At 49.0% G+C, this 24,416-nt stretch overlaps 1 protein-coding gene across 2 annotated transcripts in view; it reads left to right on the top strand.

Moving 5' to 3' along the window:
• Foxo3 (forkhead box O3) overlaps window positions 1-21,887 on the top strand; it is a 94,851-nt gene extending 72,964 nt beyond the window's left edge. For both annotated transcript variants that reach the window (NM_019740.3, NM_001376967.1), the window contains exons 3-4: window positions 5,831-7,266; window positions 17,437-21,887. In NM_019740.3, coding sequence (NP_062714.1) covers window positions 5,831-7,231 — 1,401 coding nt within the window. In that variant the 3' untranslated portion in view covers window positions 7,232-7,266; window positions 17,437-21,887. The remainder of the gene's footprint in view (window positions 1-5,830; window positions 7,267-17,436) is intronic.
• The last annotated feature ends 2,529 nt before the right edge of the window (window positions 21,888-24,416 follow it).

The raw sequence follows: 24,416 nt of genomic DNA, 5'->3' as shown, positions 1-24,416 counted from the left end.
CAGCCCAGAAAATAAAAAAGAGGGGGAGGGGGAGGGGGAGGAGGAATTAGAATTGTCTTTGCAAAAAAACAAAAACAAAAACAAAAAAAAAAAAAAACAGGGCTTTTAAGAGTTAAATTGCACAACCTTTTTATTTTTAAAGTGGGTAGATTTCTCCTTGCTGTTGCTGGGAAAGATAAATTGGAACCACATGTTGCTTCCAGACAAACCCTCTCTGTGTTCCAGGGAAAGCATGCGCAGCTGGTGTCTGGGTTAGCAGAGTTTCCACAAGGTAAACATGGCTTGGAAGGAGCTGAGGTAGATGCAGGAGCTGAGGCAGATGCAGTGAGCAGCCGCTAACAAGTGTCTAGTTTCTGGCACTGCACCCTAAAAAACTTTTACAAGTTTGTGATCCTTTCTTGGAAGGCACCGCCCTCTCACCTTTTGACTCAAAAGCACACGATGCTCAGAAAACAGTAAGCTAGGGTCCGAGATGTCTGACTATGAGATCTGCTGTTGAGACTTGTGCTTGGCACTCGGCTAGGGAGCATTGCGTGCCGCACATCATAGCCTCCTCGCAGGGATCCCAGACATAGAGCGCGTTTGCTCCTGCCTTCTCCAGAGGGGCAGTTGAGGTCCCCATCACAGCACTGGGCCTGTCTCCTCCATGGCTACCTTCCCTGGCTTGCTGTCCTACCCACCCACTCTGTAAATGAGTGGTGAGATTCTCTGCAGCTCTAGGCAGCTTCTTGCCGACTCCAGTCCTGTTTTGAATCCACCTGTCTTCATCATGATTTGGCATAGTTAAGGGTCATGGACACCTTAGCCTCTGCAGTGAATGCATTTTGCAACAGAGAATTGTTCATTACATGAAGAAAATAATTATCCAATCGTAACCAGTGCAGTCACCTTTATGTTAATGTCCTCTGGGTGGGTCGGGCAAAGGTGACCCACACGGTGCAGTCAGCATGCCTGGAACATCAATCCCAGCAGGTTGCCTCCTCCACACACCTATTGCATGTCTCCTGGAAGGTTGGCCACGAATTGTGGCCACAGTCACATTTGCCAGCGTGGTTACTAATTAACCACATCACTGAAGAGGCGTAACACAGAAAGACAGGGGCTGTTCTCAGCTTTGCCCCCTTGGACGAACTGTAGGGGTTTCTCGAGGCTTTATAAATGTTTGTTGGAGCTGAGGAAAGTCAGCATGGCTGCATGAGAAGTGACAGTTTCTCACAGACTCTTGGCCTAGATAACTGGAGCTGCTTACGAGGTCTGGATGGGCGGCTTCTGGGCAGCCTCGGTAACTGACTGTGGTGACGGGATGGCCAAGCAAAACGCATGGTTTTCTAGCCAAGAGAACTTCATGGTGGGCTTCAAGTGTATGTGTGATATAAGTGTAGGGTTAGAAAACCCGTACTTGACAGAACTAGAGTTTCGTCAAACCATTGTTCATTACCTTCAGTTACCTTTCTCCACATAAAGTAAAACCTCAGAAATTCAGCTCATGTCTTATGATAGTAACATAAATTAGTGGGAAGCCACAGTTTGGGGAGGGCTGGTTGGTTTGTTTTGTTTTCCAATATGGGTTTGTTTGTTTTTTTTCTCTGTGTAGCCCTGGCTGTTCTGAAACTCTGTCTGTAGACCAGGCTGGCCTTGAACTCAGAGATCCCCTCCCCTCTCTCCTCTTCCTCCCAATTGCTGGGTTTAAAGGCCTGGGCCACCACCTCAGTCCAGCACAGTAGGTTTTTTTTTTTTTTTTTTTTTTTTTGAGACAGGGTTTCTCTGTGTAGCCCTGGCTGTCCTGGAACTCACTCTGTAGACCAGGCTGGCCTCGAACTCAGAAATCCACCTGCCTCTGCCTCCCGAGTGTTGGGATTAAAGGCAGTAGGTTATTTTTTAATGGTGGTTTTCCTGAGATTGAATTGGGGAGGACCCTGTGGTCTTACAGGACCTTGCTTTTCACTTGGTACTCGGGAAGGTGTAGAGAAGAACATCTCAGTGCGGATGGTTTACCCAGCTCTTCTCCTCTCTCCCTTCCTTTCTGCCTTCTTTCTTTAACTTTTCTGTTTTCAATAAAACTGAGGTGGCAAAGCTAGCCATTGGACTTCTGAACCCATAAATACATTTATGGCTGGCATCTGCCCTGCCAGGTATTTGGACGGTAATGGACTGGTGAGCTGTGGTTATTGGTCTTTGTCAGTGTCCCGCCTTCAGATGATGGATTTTATGGTGGCCAGTCTGCATGAAGAGAGGCTGCTGGGACTGGAGCCATTCTGCAAGATGGCGGCCCTGTTTTCATGTTGGCTTAATAAAGTAGCTAGAAAGACCCGTCTGAGCACCATAGATAATGGGCCCCAGGAACTGTGTTCTACCACTAATAACCCTCTAAAATGAGAGGCCGCTAGAGCCTAGAGCCCTCTAGGCAGGCTCTCTGTAAGAGCCTGTGGTGGTCCCACTGCCAGTGTGGCTACTGATCCCTCCTTAGGAAGAACAACAACAAAATACTTTTCTATAAAGTTCCTACATAAATTGGGGGAAGGCCCCTAAATTTCCAAGTATTTCATAAGTGAAATCACAATAATATTATCTCTCTGTGTGTATGTTCCTCAGGGTATTTTTCCTGACGTTTTGCACAGGGACATTAAATGGTGACTTCTCACGAGCCTGCTGTGGGCCAGTGAAGGGCTGTAGGATAAGCATAGCATGACAGTTGGGAAAGCTGCTCCCCGGTGTCAGAGCTGTGCTCTGGCTGGTGGGCTGTGCTGTTTCATATCTCAGACCCTGAGACGACGTCATGTGCAAAATTACTGATGGACTGCCTCGCCAAGTTGTGAGGATTAGAGGCAGTGATTTAAAGCCCAAGGTTCAGTAGCCAGCACTGCTATGACCTGGCAGATCTTCACTTTGCAGTTAGGGGCCTGGTCAGGAGGCCAGTCTTCATGCCCCATCCCTGCCCTGGCTCCCTGTGGTACTGGCCTTGCAGAAGCTTGGGATCTGTCTATAGTGTTAGCCACTTGCAATTGTATAAAATTATACATATATGTTGTTGGGGGGGGGGGGTTAGAGTCATGGCTATCAGAAAATTCATAAAAGATTTCATTGGTCTTTTAGTAAGTTTGGAATTAGGAACAGGAAAATACATTTTAAAAATACCATTCCCTAAAAGATACAGGATCATTGAATATGTAAGACTGCTCATTTTTGTAAGCATTTGGTGTTTGTGTGAACACTTGGGTGGGAATAATTAGCAGGTGTCTACTTTGTACCCCTAAAGCTTCCAGACTAGTTTACTTTTCACCCTGAAGTCTGTGTTTACATTTTACTAAATACATTGAATTACCTATGTACTCAGAGTAGGCCTTGCTCTTCTCTGACAAATGCATGGTAGGAGGGTGCCTCTTACCCACATCATAGAGAAAGCATCCTGTTTCCAAGAAATACAGTTTCTGAACCATTAGTACACTGGCCATCATTCTAAACAAACAAATAAATGAGAGGGAAACGCCGTGTCGTCTCCTGGGCAACACCTGCTCCACGGGGTTCTAGGGTGCTGTGTCTTACCCGCCTTGGTGGCAGTTGTAGAAAACGGCAGCTGTCAGCAGAATGGCTGTTGCTCTTGGCCCAGCCTGAACTACAGTCTCTTCTTGACTAGGAATGCATATCAGGAATACTTTGTATTTTGAGTTATTTACTTATGACAAAATTCTGTTGACTTTCTGTGTTTTAAAAACAATCTGGTAGAACACATGTATTTGTATCTTCTACATAAATACAGTTGATGATTGCCAAGTCTTTTTAAATGTGACTTTTAGAATTGTTTGTATTTAATATGCAGTATTAGACAATGTCTTTCATCTTTCAACTTGCCAATAGAAACTCATCTGGGTAGCAGGTGCTATTCCAGATGTGGGGAGCACTGTCAGCGCTCTTCCTGCTACACACATGGCAGGTATTTTACAGATTTGCCCCAGCTCTGAACACTCCTTACTCTGGAACTGCACTTCCTAAGAGCAGGAAAGCGCTGGCTGATGGCGTGACTGGCTTCTGAAGTGCATTATCATCTGTCACTGTTATGTCACCCTGGCAGGGAGGGGTGGCTGGATTTTATCATGACCATAATGAAGACAGGAACCTGCTGTTTTTGCAGACTGATGAAATGATTTGCATGGGACCATGTGATTGGCCAGTGGCAGAGATAATTCTGAGCCTGGTTGTCCTTGACAACTGGATGTATCTGCTAAGCCAGAAGGAAGATTCTCACAGTAGGTGCAGATTATTAGGATTTTAAGGGGGTTTGCCCTACTTTGACGGGAGGAAGATTGTTTTAGATATATAGGAAACTTGTGAAATTAGCAGGAATTCACATGGATCCACCATCAAGTGTCCCCTCAGCACCTTACATAGGAGTCCTGGTATAAGTGTTGGCTCTAGTGAGCCAACATTTATCGTTATTATGAGCTAAGACCTATAAATACTAATCAGACTTGCAAGTCTTTTCTGATTCTTTCTTTGGTTGGTTGGTTGGTGTTTATTTGTGTTCTGTAATGGGGTCTCATCCAGGATGCACTGGCTCCCATAGTTACATTTTCTGGTCACTCCTTTGCTGTGGCAGTTCTGGGGAGTACTAAACAGGCTTTTGTAAATGCCCTTTAATTGGAGTTCATGTATTTCTTATGATTCATAGGGATTTGGGCTTTGGGAAAAGTTGCCATTTTATCTAGGATACACAGTAACAATGTGCTGTGTTACCATCAGTTCTGGTCACCAGGCCACACAGCCTCTCTCAGATCTCTCTCTCTCTCTCCCCTTTTCCTTCTGTACTCTGTGGAAGGAAGTTGCTCAGCCCACCCCTCCCGAGAGTGCAGAATGTGGAAGTAAATGATGCAGGTTCTAAGCGAGGTTCTCTGCTCTGCCTTATCCCTGACATCTGCCCTGCCCAACCTGGTGGGTTGCAAAACTGTGGCAGGACTCCCTGGATGGAACATGTTAAAACTTTCTGATAGAAGCGTTTAGGAGCTAGCTGGTGACTCTATACTTACAGAGCCAAGGACAGTACAAGGACAAAACAGCCACCCAGGTGACTAGTTGCTCAGAGAGCTGGGAAGTTTGCTACAATGTATGGAGAGGGAGTGGCCTGGTCATATATATCAGTGTAAACTGCAGAATAAGAAACATAATTACAGAAAGCACGCTGTTACCTGGGAACTTGGGCAATGTAGGTGAGCACCCCAAAATTTTCCTGTTTTCCGTGTCTCCTTCATAGGACAGTCTCTGCCGCCCCAACATGAACCTTTCCACTTAACTTAGTGCTTTGTACCAAGTCAAAAAGATATTTGTAGTTTACAAAAATAAATAATGTTAGCCTATAAAACTAAGCAGGGCTGGCAAGATGGTTCAGTGGATTTAAAAAAAAAAAAAAACCATTGCCACCAAACCTGATGGCCTGAGTTCAGTCCCCGGGGCCCACGTGGTGGAAATAAAAGCCAGGCCTGGTTGCGCACCCCTTTAATCCCAGCACTTGGGAGGCAGAGGCAGACGGATTTCTGAGTTCGAGGCCAGCCTAGTCAACAAAGTGAGTTCCAGGACAGGCAGGGCTATACAGAGAAACCCTGTCTTGAAAAACCAAACCAAACCAAAACAAAAAAACTCAACTCCCACAAATTAGGTTCCCCCATGTGCGTATGTGGTGCCTTCCCTTCCTCCTAAAAGTTACAAAAAATGTTTTGTTTGTTTCTCGGGTGGTTTGTTCTTTAGAACTACCTGGAGAGGTCTTTAGAAACGGAAGTCTCTGAATGTCTGTTTGAACTGGACCTTCCTGCTCACAGTTCGCCTTTCTCTTTCTCCACAGAACTCCATCCGGCACAACCTGTCCCTGCACAGCCGCTTCATGCGCGTTCAGAATGAAGGCACGGGCAAGAGCTCTTGGTGGATCATCAACCCCGATGGGGGAAAGAGCGGGAAGGCCCCCCGGCGGCGTGCGGTCTCCATGGACAACAGCAACAAGTACACCAAGAGCCGAGGCCGGGCAGCCAAGAAGAAGGCGGCCCTGCAGGCTGCCCCAGAGTCGGCAGACGACAGTCCTTCCCAGCTCTCCAAGTGGCCTGGCAGCCCCACGTCCCGCAGCAGCGACGAGCTGGATGCGTGGACCGACTTCCGCTCGCGCACCAATTCCAACGCCAGCACCGTGAGCGGCCGCCTGTCGCCCATCCTGGCAAGCACGGAGCTGGATGACGTCCAGGATGATGATGGACCCCTGTCCCCCATGCTGTACAGCAGCTCTGCCAGCCTGTCGCCCTCCGTGAGCAAGCCGTGTACTGTGGAGCTTCCGCGGCTGACGGACATGGCCGGCACCATGAATCTGAATGATGGGCTGGCCGAGAACCTCATGGACGACCTGCTGGATAACATCGCGCTCCCGCCATCGCAGCCATCGCCTCCTGGCGGGCTTATGCAGCGGGGCTCCAGCTTCCCATATACCGCCAAGAGCTCCGGCCTGGGCTCCCCAACCGGCTCCTTCAACAGTACCGTGTTTGGACCTTCGTCTCTGAACTCCTTGCGTCAGTCACCCATGCAGACTATCCAGGAGAACAGACCAGCCACCTTCTCTTCCGTGTCACACTACGGCAACCAGACACTCCAAGACCTGCTTGCTTCAGACTCACTCAGCCACAGCGACGTCATGATGACCCAGTCGGACCCCTTGATGTCTCAGGCTAGCACCGCCGTGTCCGCCCAGAATGCCCGCCGGAACGTGATGCTTCGCAACGATCCAATGATGTCCTTTGCTGCCCAGCCTACCCAGGGGAGTTTGGTCAATCAGAACTTGCTCCACCACCAGCACCAAACCCAGGGCGCTCTTGGTGGCAGCCGTGCCTTGTCAAATTCTGTCAGCAACATGGGCTTGAGTGACTCCAGCAGCCTTGGCTCAGCCAAACACCAGCAGCAGTCTCCCGCCAGCCAGTCTATGCAAACCCTCTCGGACTCTCTCTCAGGCTCCTCACTGTATTCAGCTAGTGCAAACCTTCCCGTCATGGGCCACGATAAGTTCCCCAGTGACTTGGACCTGGACATGTTCAATGGGAGCTTGGAATGTGACATGGAGTCCATCATCCGTAGTGAACTCATGGATGCTGACGGGTTGGATTTTAACTTTGACTCCCTCATCTCCACACAGAACGTTGTTGGTTTGAATGTGGGGAACTTCACTGGTGCTAAGCAGGCCTCATCTCAAAGCTGGGTACCAGGCTGAAGGATCACTGAGGAAAGGGGAAATGGGCAAAGCAGGTTAGTGCGCCACAATGCAATGGGAAAGCATCGCCGGTGGGCGGGGCGGGGGGGGGGCGGGGGAATGGGGGGGGTGACTCCTATCCTGACAGCGCATGCAGCAGTCAGGACTCCCAGCCGGTTCATCAGAGTTTTACCTGTAAACAAGACAGGGCTCACAGCTGTCAGTAATAAAAAGAACACCCAAATATTCAAAAAGCTCACTCTTTATGTCCTCTGTTGTCACTATGAGGCAGGTTCTCCTACCCTCTGTGTGTGGGTGGATAAGAGAAGGAAAGGGGAGGAAGGTCAAAGGTCACAGGGAAACACACCAGCCCGAGGAGTTTCTTAAAAAGGCTCACATCTAGCGCTGGTTTAATCTCTTGTGTGATGGTTCTTCACCCCCTAGGAAAGTAGTGTTTTGCGCTAGGAAAGTGTTAATGGCATGTTCTTAGATCACTACCTCGTTGATAGCAGAGACCCTTTGCAGAAAGGACACGAGAGATTGTGGGAAGAGTTTAGAACCAGCTGGTGCTGTGATGTCAAAAGCAATGGACTTGGGCAGTTGGGACACACCTATAGTCCCAGCACTTGCAGGTGGCGAGGCTACATAGTGAGGCCCTGAAGGTCCAGTCAGCTCCTGAGTGTCTGTCTGTCTGTCTGTCTCTCTTTCTCTCTCTCTGTTTATACAGTGGGATTAGTGGTCCTACCAGTCCATAGAGCTACTGTAAGAGTCAGATGCACAGAAGAGTGTGAAAGAGTTTTGTAAAACTTCACCAGGTCGGACGTACCAAGGGCAGTTGAGTGAGTGTACTGACTGACAGATGAGCAAGCCGGGAACCACAGAGGTTAAATACTTTGCCCAGGTCACACAGTTTGTCCCAGAGACTACACGTCTTAAGTGGCTTGATTCCTATTTTCTGTAAATGGTTTTTTAAAAGGCACTGTGGACTGAGCCAGCCTGAACTCTTCTCCTGCCTTGGGGAGGGGAGGCTGGCTGTTTATGCCAGCTGGTTTGTCTCAGTGTGGCTTCACATACCCGGGGTTGAAAGGCTCTGCACCCTCAGCTCCCATTTTCTTCTGTTTTTAATTTCAATCTCAGCAAGCTGCTTACCTCCTCCTTCAAGCTGCACAAAAGAGAAAAGGAACCCAGAGCCCTAAGCCCCACCCAGCCTTGTTAGCCCTCCTCCCTGGTGCAGGCATCATAAGGGTCTGCTAGAGCAAGCGAGCGCCTGAGCTCACTGAAGCCCTCCTGGTAGCTGTCCAGGGGAGTGTCAGAGCATCCCTGGGCTAAGCATCTCAATGTTCCCAGGCCCAAGAGGGCTCCTGGTGGACGCCCAGACCTCGCTGTAGTCCTTAGTAGCTTGGAGCCAGGAGAAGACCATAGTGAAAGCTGAGTAGCATGACCTTGCCAGCCGGTTACTCCCGGACCTGTTGGGTCATGGCGATTGACTTTAGAGATGTAGGTACATTCTGAGGTTTATCTCCAGTGAGGAAGACTGTGGTTGTGGTTTCTGACATGAGAATGTTGAATTTGTCATTGTAAGTAGAGACCACTTCCCTGTTCACCAAACCTGCGAAAATGTCCTATCAGCTTTTGTCTGTTTCAGTTGGATGTTCCTGGTTAAACAGCATGCTGTGTGTGTGTGTGTGTGTGTGTGTGTGTGTGTGTGTTGGTGTTGTGTTTATCAAAGTTATATGGAAATCTATTAAGGGAGATTTAAATATATAATAGCCTTCAATTTTATTAGTGCTAAACTTAGCACTAATAAACTTAGCTTGTTTCCACTTTATTAAAGGCAGACTCTCAGCCTCACCTTCCCTGACGAGTGTCCCCAGCCCCAGAGCCCCATCCTTCTGGTTTGCCGCTGCCTTGGTATTTCTCCAGACTGGTTTGCAGTGTGCTGACCCAAGGTCATGTGGCCCCATTGAGGCTAAAAGGAGCAGCCCTGGCCAGGTGACATTTTACTGAAGAACCTCTGTGACAGGCTCTGGAGATCTGGGAGTCTGATGTGTAGCTGTGTGTTGGTAGCGTCACGTCCTGGGTGGGTAGCGCCCCATCCTTCACCCATGCTTGTGGACTTTTCCATGTACAGGAGCGGGAGACGGGACTTGGTGGCTGTAGTCTGGGCTTTCAGTGAGCCCTCTTAAGCTTGACAAGACCCATGCCGGATGACTTAGCATGCCTTAGCATGCTGGAATTTCTTGGTCATCCCTGCCTACAATCTCACTGTTACACATTTTCCACTTGTTTTTACTATGAGCATAAAAATAAGGTCCTGCTACTTCAGGAGCTCCAAAGGTCAAAGGTCAGGCTGAACTCAGATGCCAGCTTCTTGTTAACTATCCAGCAAGACCTCTCCTTTAGTTCGTGCCTGTCTTCAAGGGCCAGTTTCTCAGATGAGCACCCACCTCAGCACATTGTCTCTGGGCTCTACTCTGAGGGGACCTGCAGGTGAAAACACCTCTGCAGCTCACCCAGAGTTGCACAGGGTCCCTGTGGCGGAAAAACTGAGCTTCGCAGATGGGTCTGTGGGATGGTGTCCTGCTATTTGTCTCTGAGTCTCTCCAGGCTTACTTACACAGAGGGACAAACGTTTACACCTCCCCTGCAGAGCCCCCCTTTTGTAAGAACGTGTGGGGCACGATGTTTTCTCCCATGATCCCGTAATCTCATGGCAGACCACAGTCAGCCTTACACTGTTTGCAGAAGGCAGCTGCTTTCCTTGACAACCAACTCTAGTTTAGGTTTCTTTTCATGCCTTCTGGGGCTTTGCACTCAAAGTCCTGCTTGCCATTTGGGGAGTACACATTAGAGAGGCTGTCAAAGAGAGATTCTGCCGCATGGGCTGGTAAGGTTTGGAGCCTTACCAAAGTGTTCCTTTAGCATCTCTGAAGCTGGGCAGTGGTGGCACACGCCTTTATTTAATCCCAGCACTTGGGAGGCAGAGGCAGGCGAATTTCTGAGTTCACTACAAAGTGAGTTCCAGGACAGCCAGGACTATAACAGAGAAACTCTGTTTCAAAAAACCAAAAGAAAAAAGAAAGAAAGCATCTCTGAAGGGGGCTGCGGTCGGGCTTCACTGTGGGAGAAGCCTTGCCTCCCATTGTTTCGGAAGCCAGAGCCAACCTGAGCTATTCCACTGTTGTAGGAAAGAAACCTGGCTCTTCCGTCCTGACAGGCACCCACGGTCTGACCTCTAAGGGCTGGTGGTCGCTTGTTTTGCATAACACGAAGACAGGAAATCCAGTCACCATGCTGTGGCTCTGGCAAGCCTCAGTTGGGTGAACATCTGAAAGGTCAGGCTGTCTTCGAGGTGTTGCCCCAGTGCTAAGCACTGCTCTGTAGACTGAGGAACTGCTGGGCTACAAGAGTCTGGTCTGCTTTTATCTCCTCCCCTCCCAGCAAGAGACATGACCCTCACTCTAACCCCAGATCTTCTGTTTGTTTAGTGACCTCTTAAGCCTATGGTGTTCATTTGTTGAAGGGCAAGAGTCTTTGGTCATGATGTCTCCGGGTAATGCCAGTGTTTGTAGAGAACAGGCTCTAATTGTCAGTCTCTGTTTGATTGAAGGTTTCTGTGCTCCTGCCGTGTCCCCCTTTGCCTCCTCCCCCTCCCCCCTCCCCTGTCCCATTCTTTCACCCTCTTCCTAGTGAAAGGATTCTAGCCCATACATTTTCTTTCTTTTTTTTTTCCAGCTAAATATTTATCTCTGGAGTATTTGATTTGGTTCCTTAGGGAAGTTAATGGCCAAGGAGACCCCCAGCCAGAGGCACTCTTACACTTAGGTTCGAAGTCAAAATCCTAACTCACTCTTTGGGGCCTCTAGTAAAGAACATGGCCCAGAGGCTCACTGGAGCATCCGTTGATCTTTTGTATGTTTGGAAATGATCAGAAAGCCGTGCAGACCAACAGTCATAAATAGTCAAAAATGTGCTGATGGGCCTGTTAGGTGGTGGAAGTAGAACGCTAGCTGTCGCTGAGTGCCGTGGCCAGTGGAGTTCCCTTCAGGCTGCTCTGCAGTGCAGGGGGGCACAGAGGTGGGCTCCACGGGAAGGCAGAGTGTGGGCAAAGCTCTCCGCCTGAGGAGACCCAGCATCCGGTCCGTCCTTCCTGCTCACTCTGGTTTCCCTCCTCGCTGGGCTTTGGCCCTCATCTGTTTCACCCTGTCTATGTCTTGATCCTACTTTAGAGATGGATGTGTAGTTTGAACTCTGGAATCTGAAGAACTGATTTTTGTTCTGTTGGAAAATTAGTCTCTCAAGATCCAACGTATATATCTAAAATAGGAAAGAGGACTTTGGTGAACCGTCTTCTGTGCCTGGGACCCGGCCCCTCAGTGAGGTGGTGTCTCCACTCCACCCACCTTCAGGAGGCCGTGAGTGTCTCACCCTGCATGCTGTCATAATTCACCCCACCTCACCCCAGGGTCACACCCGGGCAAGGTAAATAGGAACTATTCAGGTCATGGCTTAGGTCTGTGAACATTTCTTCAAGGCTCCAGTTCTCTTCTGTAGATGGTGGATCTCTTCCTGTGACAGCAGCATGAGACTGAGTAGCAAGACCTTTAATGGTGGGATTTGAGGGCTTTATATGGTGGGCTGTACAGAAACACAGGAAGACTGATTCCATGGGTGAGAGTCTGTTGAATGTTTATATGCGCCTTTTACTCAGTTTCATCTTACAAGAAACAGGAGTTTTCTTCCTGGAAGCATTATCAGTCTGCACTTGTGCTCCGCAAGCAGAAGGCTCTGCTGGGTGCCGGAGGTCCTAGAACCTGCAGCATCTGGGGATTGCAGTGAGCAGGGAGGAAAGTAGGGGCCGGCCACTCAAAGAGCCTGGCTCCTTCACTTAGCTAAGGCTTCATGCGAACCTGTTTTGTTTTGTGTTGTGTTTTTACTTTAAGCTCTCTTTGGGAACACTGTCTTTCAGTCACAAGGATTTGTGCTCTCGAGAGCAAACTCTGTGCCTAAGGCGATGCTCCTGAAGTAGCGAGTGTTCCCGGCACTCACCGTTGTGAAGACTGTCCCGCTTTCAAGGAATTCAGTGTTGGGATCTCAGAGTGTGGGTAGGCATCCTGGGCACTTGATGTTTGTGCCAGATGTAAGGCACAGGTGGAGAACATCTGGGGAAGGCAGAGTGAAGGGCTGTGCGGTGGCTCACCTGGATAGGAGGAGAGTAGGCTGGGCGGAGCGTCCCCAAGGTGACCCCCAGGAGAGAGTGGTGGAGAGAGTGGAGGATCCCGCAGGTCTTTGCCAATTAAACTTTGGGGTACAATAGTTGAGGGTGATTAACTCCTACAACCACCACATCCTCTCAGAAAGTAGTTCCTTTTGGTTGGTTGATTTGGGTTTTGCTGGTGGTGTTTGTGTTTGAGACAGGATCTCACTATGTAGGTGGCCTAAAACATGCAGTGTAGACCAGGCTATCCTTGAACTCACATGATCTGCCTTCCACTGTCCCCTAGTACTGGGATTAAAGGCATGTGTCACCACACTTGGCAAAAGTGTTTCTTTTAAAAGACCAGAATCCCAACTTGGCATATTATTCTATGAGTCGGAAGCGTCTAAGAGTCAAGAGCATATGCAGTCTACAGTTTTGCCATCCTGTCTGCACGGAGAGGTTCTTGCCGTCCCTCAAGGCAGAGACAGGCAGTCCTCTGCTCTCTTTAGCCTCAGTGATTCCTGCCACAGCTCTCTGTCCTCAGCTGTGAAGTTTGAAGATTGCTGCTTCTCTCAGTTTCCCTGCATTTTGTCAGCTCAGCACAGAGGCTAGCCAACGGGACAGGCAGACAAATCTAGGCGTCAAAGTGTCCTGGAAACCAGAAGCTCTTGAGGTGCTCTGTCTTCTCAGCCAGGCCTGGAAGCTTTCCCTGACACCTGGAAAGCTCCAGCGTGCTGAGGAGTAGAGCACATCACAGTCCAGCCCAACATGTCACCAGTCTCACTGCAAGCTGTGCTTTCTGTCTTTCAGTGTGTAGAGATCGGTGCCTTTCCCATGGTTAACAACACTTATCTGTCTGTGTCCTGGTTCAGCCACCTGAACTCAATAAGCCAACTATCAGAGACAAATAGGTAGCAAAGAGCCCAAAAGGGGTGGATTATTCATTGAGGCCGTGTTGGGAAGGGGGACGAAGGAGCCAGAGACTTCCCCAGGTCTTGAGTTGGGCATGCTGACTGACAGTGGAGCTGGGGTTCAAACTGAAAGTAGGAGGTGCTTTGCTCAGCAGCCCAAGGACTGTCTCATGGCCACGCCTCCCCTGCGAGGTCTCTGACCAGTTGTAAATGTTGCTCTTGGAGATAAGTTCATCTCTGGCTGACCTCAAGGGCATTTCCTCTCCTGCAGGAGATTCCTGGGGAGATTCTAATTTCTTGGGGTCCAATCTCTCAACGGTCAGCCAAAGAGGCAGCACAAACCTCCCTCAGAGCACAGCCATTCCTCCAGACAGGTTGGTTTCACAAGGTCCAGGTTTCCTTCTGGAGAGCTTTGTCACCAAACAAACCTGCCCTCCCCTGCAATTAGAACCTCCTTGCCTGCCTGTCCCTCAAGAGTGCTCACTGCCTGTCACAGCTCCATGGCAGCGTTTGCCAAGATGGAGCTTTATACAGATGGTACCTCCTAAGTCCCCTCTCTGGCCAGCATTGCATGGCCAGTCGTAGGCCCGGGATGGGACGTGCAGAAGCCAAGCCCCAGATATACTGCCTGCCTCCGGGTCTCCCTTGCTTTTTCCGGTGATGCATTGTGTTTACCTTTGGAGTTGAACTCCACAGGAACGTGTCAAAGTGCGGTGTAGCATTTGGGTCTGGCTGCCTCTGTGCTCCAGCAAAAAGCATTAAGTCTAACAACGCACAACTGTTCTCTGAACTCTGAGAGGCCGCCCTGTCCATCAGAGGATCTCTTCCTTGTCTACGCTGAATGCTCTATGCTTGGTCCCCAGCTTGACCATGGGGTTACAGGCTGTCCTGAAACTCTCAGTGTCCAAGCGTGACGATCACAGCGCCTCACTGTACCTTGCAGTTCAGGCAGACAATTAAAATCCCAGCCAAGAGATCGCTGCTAACTAAGCCTCATGGATCTGGGAGCCTAAGAATTCCATCCGTTGCTCCTTCTCAGCTCTCATAGCATATTAGTATCAGGGTCTTCATTTCTTCTCTGCCAAGAAGATAAAAATGCTGCTGACAAACACATGCTTTGCGTCGTGAGGTTATTCGGTTGTGGGAGACCAGCAGTGGGAACCGTTACTGCTCCGAGTCCAAGTTCAAGTGGATTGGGTTGTTCTGTTTGATGTCATTCTGGAGGCCTCTCCCACTCTTAGAACATCCTGTGACTTGGTGGTGATAACTAGGCAGAAAGCAGCCTTCCCCATAGATGCCAGGGTTACCAAGGGACTACCTCTCACCAGGTGACAGCACCCACCGATGTCTTTAGAATATACCTCCTGACTTCTGTGGTCTCCCACTTCATTCCCCTTGACTCAGTAAAGAACTTTTAAAGCTTATCTAGGAGAGAAGAGACTCTTCCTCCTCCCCGTGGAGGTCACCAGGAAGCCTGACAGTGTGTCTGGTTAATTGGTACATTGCTTAGTGACTGCAGAGGCACAGCAGTGAAGCCTGCCAGCCTCGGCTTTCTTTTCATCCTAAAGTCTGGCTGGGGGAGGGGGCTGTTGCTGTTGTTTTTGTTTTTAAGATACAGGAGCATCAACGCATACAGAATCCTCACAGCTACCTAAACCAGTGTGAACGCCCAGAAAACCCATGAAACTTCACACTCATCAGGGCATCACTGAGTCCCCAGCCGTGGCTGGCTCTGTCCCTTTGCTCCCCCACTTTTTCGGTTCCTGAATGAAGGACAGGTGGGAGCCAGCAGTGAGCTGCAGAGGCTGCTCCTTCCGCGGGTCGCCGGAGTCCTCCATGCCCCTTTTCAGGATGGTTGTATTTCTCTTTCGTCTCTGTCTGGTTCCTTTACACTCTTCCTTCTATCACAGCACAGAGAAACTAAACAAAGCATTGACCTTCCCGAGGGTGACGTGAGGGTTTGCTGTGAGATGTGCCCTCTGTAGGAGCTGTTTCTGGCCCTGTTGGCTCAGCCCAGAGGCACGGAGGCAGCTTCCTGCACAGGCCTCCTGGGAGGCCTTGCCTGAGCCCCTGGAGGGAACTCCAGCACATAGTGTCACAGATGGCCCCACCCCATTCTGCAGCAAGGGGAGAACGGTGATGATCAGAGCCTCCTCTTCTTAATGATGACATTCCCAGAAGATGCTGCGGCTTCGCTGAGGGAACGGGGGTGTGGCGGCCTGGGGATTGTTGCTGGTGTGGCTTTGGACTATGGTGGGGCTTCTGACCCAATTTCCAGGCCATGGCCAGCCCTAACTACATGATAACATGTTGCGTAGCTCACTACACCCTGGATGCTTCCCTCCCAGCCTGTAGCAGCCCCAGGATCAAAGTGGGCCATATTCAACCTCTCTTCTTAGGGAATGAAGTGTGTCATCTTCCCATCATGCACTGGTTTTCACAGCAGAATAATTAGCACCAAAGGGAACCAGGGAGGGATCTGAATTAGGTAATACCTTACCAGGTCTCCCCTAGGCACTCACAGAAAGTCAGGATGGGGAATTGGGGAACTTAGTCCCCTGCTGATCAGTGGCATAGTGGTGTTAGACTGTGATTTATTAGCTCTTATTGGGGTGGGGGGACCTAATCCCTTTGAAAGGACTTTATCTTTGAGACCATGTTGGGTCATGCTTTCAGGGACCCGCACAGATGACTTAGAGCAGTCTCATCTCTACCAACGTCCTCAGATACTGGTGTCTGGGGGTTATTTTAGCTTTTTCTCCCTCAAAAGTTATCGGCCAAAATAAAATTGTCTAGCGGCTTTACACAACAGAATACTAACCCCTGCCCCACCCCCAAGGAAAAATTCTCAGACAAACAAGGGGTCTACAGAAAGAGACGGGACTTCTTTTCCCAATTCATAGTTTTTACCAATAAAAACCAAGCTTCCTTCTGCTCTCTAGTGCTGTCACCAAAGTCAGTAAGACAGGATACTCAGTCACAGGAGGAGTCTTAGAGTCCAGGAGGAGGTGGGGGGTGCGCTACACTGTGCAGCCAGAGCCTACAGTTTTCAGTTGCTCAGTCCCTTCGGAAGGCAACCTTATGGTGTTGCTTTGCTTTGTACGCCAGGCCAGCCAGCAAGGTCTCCACAGACAACAGATTTTACGTCCTGGGGTGCGGCCTGATTCCTTTAGCTTCATCTCTGAGTATATATACTTTTCTTCTTTTTTTAAAAAATGTATTTATTTTTATTTTATGTTGTGTTAGGAGTGTTGCATATATGTATGTAAGCAGACCACGTGGGTGGTACCTGTAGGGTATCAGAAGAGGGCATCAGATCCCCTGCAGTGGGAGTTGTAGACAGTAGTGGGCTGCTCACTGGGAAGTGAGCCCAGGTCCTCCTGAAGAGCGCCCAGTGCTCTTGACTGCCGAGCCATCTGTCCAGACCTTCTGGGTGTACTTCTTACTGTTAATTCTCTTAACTCGTCTGAGCTCCCCGAGTGCTCTCGGGAAACCTCCATGATGACTATGGAGGCAGAATCATGCTATTAACAAGATAGTCTGTGAGAAATATGTATTGTATGGTTGTTGGTTTTTTTTTTAATTCAAAACTTTTAATATATATATATATAAAAGTCTAATTGGTAAGATAGCTCACTTGAATCTTCCACAGTGGAAAAGCCAGGATTCCCCATGAAATCTCACTAAGCGTTGGTTGCTGACCAAGATCAGGTCACCCCTGGGCTGATGGGGAGGACACAGAGGGACCAGCTTGTGTGTCTTAAGCAATCTACATTCCAAAACCTAGACTGAACCCTATTCCGTACCTGGCTGACCCTAACTTGGCAAAAACCCACCCAAAATGTTCCTAGTGTGCCTTTCTCAGTTATCTCCCACAGTGCAGAATCACATTTCTTTTGGGCTTTTTAACTTCAGGATGCTATAATAAGAGTTAAAGGTAGTCAGTTCTCTGTGTTATCCTTAGATGTCAAACCTGAAGCACTTAGCACAGTAGCCTTAGTGCACAGACCTGGGCTCTGAGGTCAGACAGGCGGGTGTCTGGCTGACCCCTAGCTTCCTCCTCCCTGTGGCTTTCTGAATGCCCTTAATAACTCTGGATTTCTTTTCTCTTTCAGACCCTCAAACTGACGGAAGACCTACAGAGAAAACCCTTTGCCAAATCTGCTCTCAGCAAGTGGACAGTGATCCGTTTACAGCTTGACACCTTTGAGACTCCCACGCCGCTTCCCTAACCCAGCAGAGACTGTTAGCAGCCCTGGCCCTGGGTGAAGCCCTTACCCGTGGAACAGAACTCTATAACATATGCAAAATCTAACTCATCTGCAAGTGACCTGCCAGCGTGGACAGCACCCATCAGCACCCCCCACTCCTTCAGAGCACACCGGGACCCCGTTGGCGACTCCGTCGTGTTTTACTATCATGATGGTTTAGGGGATATTTTAAGTGTCGTCTTGTGTTTGTTTCCTTTGACCCTCTGAGTTTTCTACACACAGTAACCTGCAGTATTTTTCTGTTGAAAATGTTAACTGTCCTTTCCCTAGCACACTTAAAAGCAGAAGGAAGGTGTTATATCAGTTCCCAGTCTGGCCTTGAGCATCGCAAGCTTTTGAGCCTGTGGGACCCCACAAACTTAACACATTGCATAAACTAATGGGGGGGGGGGCGGGTATTTCTTCTTTTATTTGGTAGAAAATTATCCTTTTCTAAAAACTGAACAATGGCACAACTGCTTGCCCTGCGTGCCCGACCAGGACCGAACTATGCGTAGGCGAAGCAAACAGAGCCAGGCATCTGACCCAGTAGTTTCCAGTTCTGAGTCGGGGGGTGGTCTGTGGGTGGAGACCTTGATGCCCACTCCGCAGTTGCCTGCTCGGTGGGGCTGTGGTCTCCCGCCATCCTCCGCGGTAGGCGGTATCTCTGCTCTTAGGAACTAGGGCCTCTTCAGGAAAGCATCAGCTCAGCCTCTGCCCGTTGCCAAATGCCACGAATGGGTTTAGTCTTGAGGAGAAAAGAGAAATGTGTGCCTGTTCTGCTTCGTAGAAGACGTGGAGTTACAGGTGAGCCATTTAGCATGCGTGTGAGAGCGACAAACCACGTCTGCACCAGCTGGTCCAACGGCACTGTTTGTGAAACGTGCATATCTTTTGATTCTTTTCAACCTTGCTGTGTGTACGCTGATCTTCCTAGAAGTGTATGAGTGACAGGCAATAGTATACAAGGTGAGATATCTCTATATATATAGGCTTAGTTTGTAATTCTTCAAGTGATTCATGGAAATACAAGATAAGGCAATTTAAACTTTTTTTTAAAAAAAAACTTTTTCTGCTTCTGTGGAACTCATTTTTGTTGTTGTTGTTGTTGTTTCCAAAAAGTTATGGTGCTGTATAGGTGCTTTCTGTTGAGCCTGCAGAGTGTGAGTGTAGGTGGTACTCTCTTTGGTAGACAGCGTAGTTGGGAACACCTTTGGTACATACAAAACTGGTGTGGCGATGCTCTGACTAGCACAGCATATGCATATGTCTCCAAAGTGATATCTGAAGGCTTTCTTCTTTGCATAAAAAGCACTAGGCATTTAAGTGTATAAAATATTTTATCATGTACAGCAAAGATGGAACTCTATGCATGGCGTCAGGAATGTGGGCTAATGTTCTAGCACAGGCCTCCCCGCTTGAGTTCTCGCCATTGCCTGCACTGTAGCTGTGAACACCAACCCAGGCGTGCCACCCAATCCCCTGCCTCAGCACTGGCCCCCTTGTGCACCTTTGCTTCCTGAGCACTCTGGGGGTGGTGAAGATGGCCATCACAGCCCCTAGCACAGTGAGAGTTCCACTGGGTATTGTCACAGGTCTCTCCTGCCTCGCTTGGATTCTTGTGTCTGAGCGATGGCCCTGTTGATTCCACTCTGCCTTTTATGGAATCTGTACGTTACCACGCGGCTGTGGTCCTGCTAGGCCTGTGGCACGTTGCCTTTCCCAAGCTGCTACATGTTTATAACCTTCATTTTTAAAGTCCAGTTTTGAAAACGTGTATAGGAGTCGTGTGACCTGCTGGCCAGAGAGCCCATACTTGCTTATCCAATCCTTGATGGTGATGCTAGCCACGCCCTGATGCTTCAGCCATCAGCTGTCCCCGCAACTGTGTCATTTTGGTGGAGGACTAACTGGCTTTCTGGCTTCCCAGAGTGCTGCACCCTGGGTGGAATGTCTCAGGGTGGCAGCTGAAGGAACAGAGAAAGCTCAGGTACAAGGGAGAACCCCAAGTGCTTCCAACATGAGGGCCCTGAGCATTCTCTGTTGAGTTTAAAGAAACGCAGACCAGCTCACAAGATAATGTCTTGGCTCTGCAGTTTACAGGCACTGGGAGTGGAAAGGACAACCCTCCGGTGCATTCCCCTAGTCTTAAAACTTGGATTTCCTTTCAGACATGGTAGCTCGTTTATTCTCCTTCCCAGTGTTTGTTAGGTTTCAGGCACCAGATCTCACAGAACGTCCTAGAAATCGACTATAAGCTGAGGCGGGAACAGGGTGAGACAAGAGTCGCCTCGGCAGAGTGGGAGAGCAGAGGCAGAGTGCTTTGATTTACTCTACACACAGAACACGTGGAGAGCTGAGGCCTGCCGGGCCCTGGAGAGGCTCAGGCGAGACTTGGACGGCAATGCCTACTGGGGTATTTGCACTCCCACCCTCAGACTCCCCACACAGAGAGGCCAAGCTCTCTTAAGAAGCCCAATTGTGTGTCAGACTTGACAGAGGTATAGCCTGGGCCCTCTGTACCTTCTGTTGGGACCCTGCTTTCAGGGTAGCTTGGCCATTGGCCACCAAGTAGCATTCTCAGTGTCTTAGGTCCCTAACAAGGAACCGGTCTGTTGAGACATCTGAGCAGGTGACCTTGTGGACCTTCCAGACTTAGAACCAGCCCATGGAGTCCTGATGAGAAAGAAGTGTGCAGTGAGCCCTCCTGGGGAGCCCTGCACGCCTGTGACAATGTCACAGAACGCCAAAGGCCCATGTGGAAGACTGGCGTTCTCTTCAGGCTCTAGAACCTGATACCTTGTACCAAAGATAGAGAAGAGCATGGGGCAAGCCTTCGCCATCCTAGCTCTAGGACTGACTGGGCTCAGCATACCCGGTTAACTGTGACTGCATTAGAGGTGTGTTCTCCATTGTATCCTCTGCAACATAATGACGGCTGAAGCACATAGAACTGTTTTCCTACGTCTCCTGCTAATGGAGGAGCGTGCACTAGGTGTAGCACAAAGCAGACATTGGGGCTTGATGATTAGCGTCAGCCTAAGGAGAGGTACACCCCATCTCAGGTGTGACTTCAGCCAACTTCTGAACCCATGTACAGGTTCATAGGGACAGACAACTCTGCCTTTTCTTGAAGCGCTCCATCCACTGAACGAGCAAGCAGCCTTTGAATCTCTTGGGAAAGAGCTTTAAGAGTAAGGCGGGGAGAAAACAAGCCTTCCCTCCCTCCGTCATCCCCCGGACTAAGGGAAAACAAAACAAAACGCTACCTATTCGCTAAACACAAAGGAAAGGTAATAAGAGACTGGCTGAGTCGTCATCTTCTTCCTGTATTTGGGAACATCATGATTAGGTGGACGAGTGTTGAGTTTTTTAATTAAAAGCAGACCTTTTGTAGAAAAGCAATCACTGATACAGAGGTACAAAGAAGCCAGTTCTGGGGGGGAAGAAGTAGTGGGAACACAGGGCATGAGGTTAGAGATGTCTGTGGATCACGTCTGTCAAACAGGACTAGAGAAAGATGCCCAAGCAACTGACAGGAATAAGTGGTGTTTGAACTAAATCTCAAGTGTATAGCATACAGATTAGATGGATGAAGTATTTTCTCTTGTTGAATTTTATTCATTTGTATTCTTTCATGAATGAATGATTGCAAGGCCTCGGTCACACTCCAGGAATACTTGTGCGACTGTTTTTTTTTTTTTTTTTTTAAAGCGTGTGTCTGGTCACTTCTCTAAAATGATCTCCTTGTCTGGCAATCAGCCTTCTCTGTAGACTTGTCCCGGCACATTATGTACGTGGGAAATGTGGACAGGTGTGAAGGAGACCAGAAGAATTGGTGAATACTGAAAAGTGTGTTGTGCATTTAGGCTTCACGTGGTTAACGTTTTTTGGGTTTTTTTTTTTTTTTAAGAAAAAAGTTGCATGAATGAAAACAACCTCTGTACACATTACCTGTAAAAATGGCCTGTTTTGATTTCTTGCTTCTACCCCACACAAACTAGAATTTCGTGTGGCGCGTGGCCATGTTTAAACACCTGCAGCAGTTGGTCGTCTGGTTTGAGGCAGACGCAATCCTGCTGCATTCTGGGTACTGAGGACCTTGTCTAACCATACGCTGCCGTGAGTTAGCTCTGCCGCCTTTCTTCTCAAGGATCAAAACCAGTTTGATTTGGGAATCTGCCCCTTCCCGGTGGAATGGAGGTGCGTACTTCCCGTGGCGTTTGTAGATATTGCCTGTGTATTCCATTTAAAACCATAATCTAGTTTGTAAAAGAGATGATGACGCATGTAAATAAAGCTTTGGTGACACTCTATCTCATGCCCAGGAGTCTGTCATCATTGTCCTGTTCCCCCCAGGAAAGAGATGGTTGGGTTTGTGAGGCAGTCCTCCCGTGGGATCTCTTCCCAGCCTGGGAGAGGCAGAGACCCGTAATCTAAACTAAATGAGCGTAGTAAACTCTGCAGCCCACTCCTGACCTCCAGAGCCACGCAGACGATTTAATAAGACACATTTACAGAGTTGTCATGCTGGGCTTGCTGTGTGTTGCCCCCAGAGCCCCAGAGGGGCAGTTAAACATGAAAGTGAGGATCAGACACTGCTTTCCTGGGGTGACTGGGCCTGAAGAGGGAGGTCCTCCTCGTGTGAGTCCCGTGAATATCCATGGACCATCACTGGGGCCCTCCCTCCCGCACACTTGACCACCAGACACCATCTCCAGGCTTCTTCTCCAGTGGCAACACAACCAACACTCACTGCATCTATGCTAACTCCCGCCTGGCCTTGCCAGTGCTATAGGAAGGAACAGAACAGCGTCAAACAATCCTTAGTTGTCTGGATAATTTCATCCTTTAATGCCTATATTCTAAAAATGAGCTGCATTTAGAAAACAAAAACAACCCAGAAGCTGGTTTAAAGGGTCTAAGACGTAGGGTGGTTCAGATTTCAGTTTAAAGAGGTGGAAGATTTGTAAGTTGGACCTTTGGGATGAGCTGTCTTTAGAGGCAGGATAAACCCCACATTCAGTCTGTGTTGATCCCATACAAAGGGAAAGCCCTTAACATCTCTGGCATCCAACTGGGAGAGGCATTTTCAATACCTGTGCATCAGGATTCTGTTCCCAAAACATGAGACATCTAATGCCAGTTGCTTAAAACTGAGTTCTCAAAGCCAGGCTAAAATTTGGCCAACAGCGAGTTAAAATCCCATTAGTGATCACTGAGTCTCTGTGTGGCAGTAGCCAGACGTTGTGGCAGCCCCAAGAGAACCTTGACTTAGTCCCGGCCCTGGCTGGGATATGTACTAGGTGTGATGTTCCTTCTCTGCCCCGGTGCAGCACCAGGACTGGGTGTGGCCCTGCCTCCACATCTGATTTAGAAGGAAAATCTGAGTCTATAATAATTGCTAGTCTGATAGCCTGGGCAAGGCTTTCAGCTATCAAAGGCTCCCTGGACACATACCATCCAGATCATATCCCAGAGCTGCCGAACACACAACAGCTCCTGGGAAGTATGGAGGGGTAGGCAGGCAGCTGGCTTTGGTGGGGAGCAGCCCATGGTGCTCCGAGCGTCTCTCAGCTCAGCAGGAAAGAGGCATAGGGGCAAAGAGGGAACACTCACGGGACCCTTTCCAGTGAAGAGAGCAATGGCCCTGGGCCAAAAACCCACACACTTTCGGGTCTAGAGGAACAACTTCCTCTAGATTTTCCTTATCAAGAATGTAGAGGGCTAGAGCGGAGCGATGGCTCCGGTTAAGAGCAGTGGCTTCCAGGGGACTCAAATTCAGTTTCCAGCACCCACATGGCAGCTCACAACTGTCTATAACTCCAGTCCTAGGAAATCCGACACCCTCACATCAATGCACATAAAGTAAAATTCAATAAATTATTTAAAAAGAAGAACAAGAATGTAAAAGTTGGTTCTGGTGAGATGGCTCAGAAGAAGAAAAGAAAAAGAAGAAGAAAAAAAAAAAAAAACACCTGTTGCTCTTCCTGGTGACCTTTGATTTCCAGCATCAACATGGTAACCTCCATTTCAGGGGACCGGGCCTCTTCAGGTACCAAATGTGCACACGGTACACAGGCAAACACACAGATAAAAATAAATAAATAACCTTTTTTAAAGGATGTAGACATTTAATGCTGTCGGCTTGAAACCCTGATGGAGTTGTGCGCATGCCCGAGGTTCTGCCTAGGTTCTGGCGCAAGCTAATGGCTCAGCTGCTTTTACCTCCTGGAGATTTGATGCAGCAAACGCGCTTCTCTGTCTGAAGAGAAGAGCTGGTGCCTGTCTTGGATTGGTGCATCCTGCTTTCCGTAGTAAGATGAGCTAAAGGGGCTGAACTGAAATATTCAGGCCCAGCCCGGTGATTTCCTCAGTGAATGAGTTCCACGAGTGCCACAGAAGAGTGGAACGTGGAGGAGAGAGAGTGGGACCGGCACAGGAAGCCAATAACCCAACTGGAAGGACAGACGGTTGCAAGGACAGGTGGCTGGACTTTCGAGCTGATATAACTCAGGCGACAAGTGAAGGCTAATTCGGGCTCAGGAGAGAGTAAGGAGTGGGCATACTTGGGACTTAGTGTGCTTCAAGCAACCGAAACTCCAACGAGAAAGTGGGCTGCCGAAGTGTCCAGACCAAGGGACTTCACCTTTCCCATAGAGTAGGAACTGGCAGGGTGAAGACGTGAGCAAAGCTGGCCTTCAGAAATGCAAGGCCTACGATGCCCTCTGGCAGAACGTAGGAGGGAGCTGAAATAAGAAGCCATAATAACATGGCACCCAGAGAAGCACTGTTTCTGTGGCCCGTCAGAGTAGTAGGTCTCAAGTGCCTGAACCACCAATCAC

Source organism: Mus musculus, chromosome 10 (assembly GCF_000001635.26).
Source record: "Mus musculus strain C57BL/6J chromosome 10, GRCm38.p6 C57BL/6J".
Lineage (NCBI taxonomy): Eukaryota > Metazoa > Chordata > Mammalia > Rodentia > Muridae > Mus > Mus musculus.
Note: the sequence above shows the minus strand (reverse complement) of the source record. Positions and strands in the feature narration are given on the sequence as shown.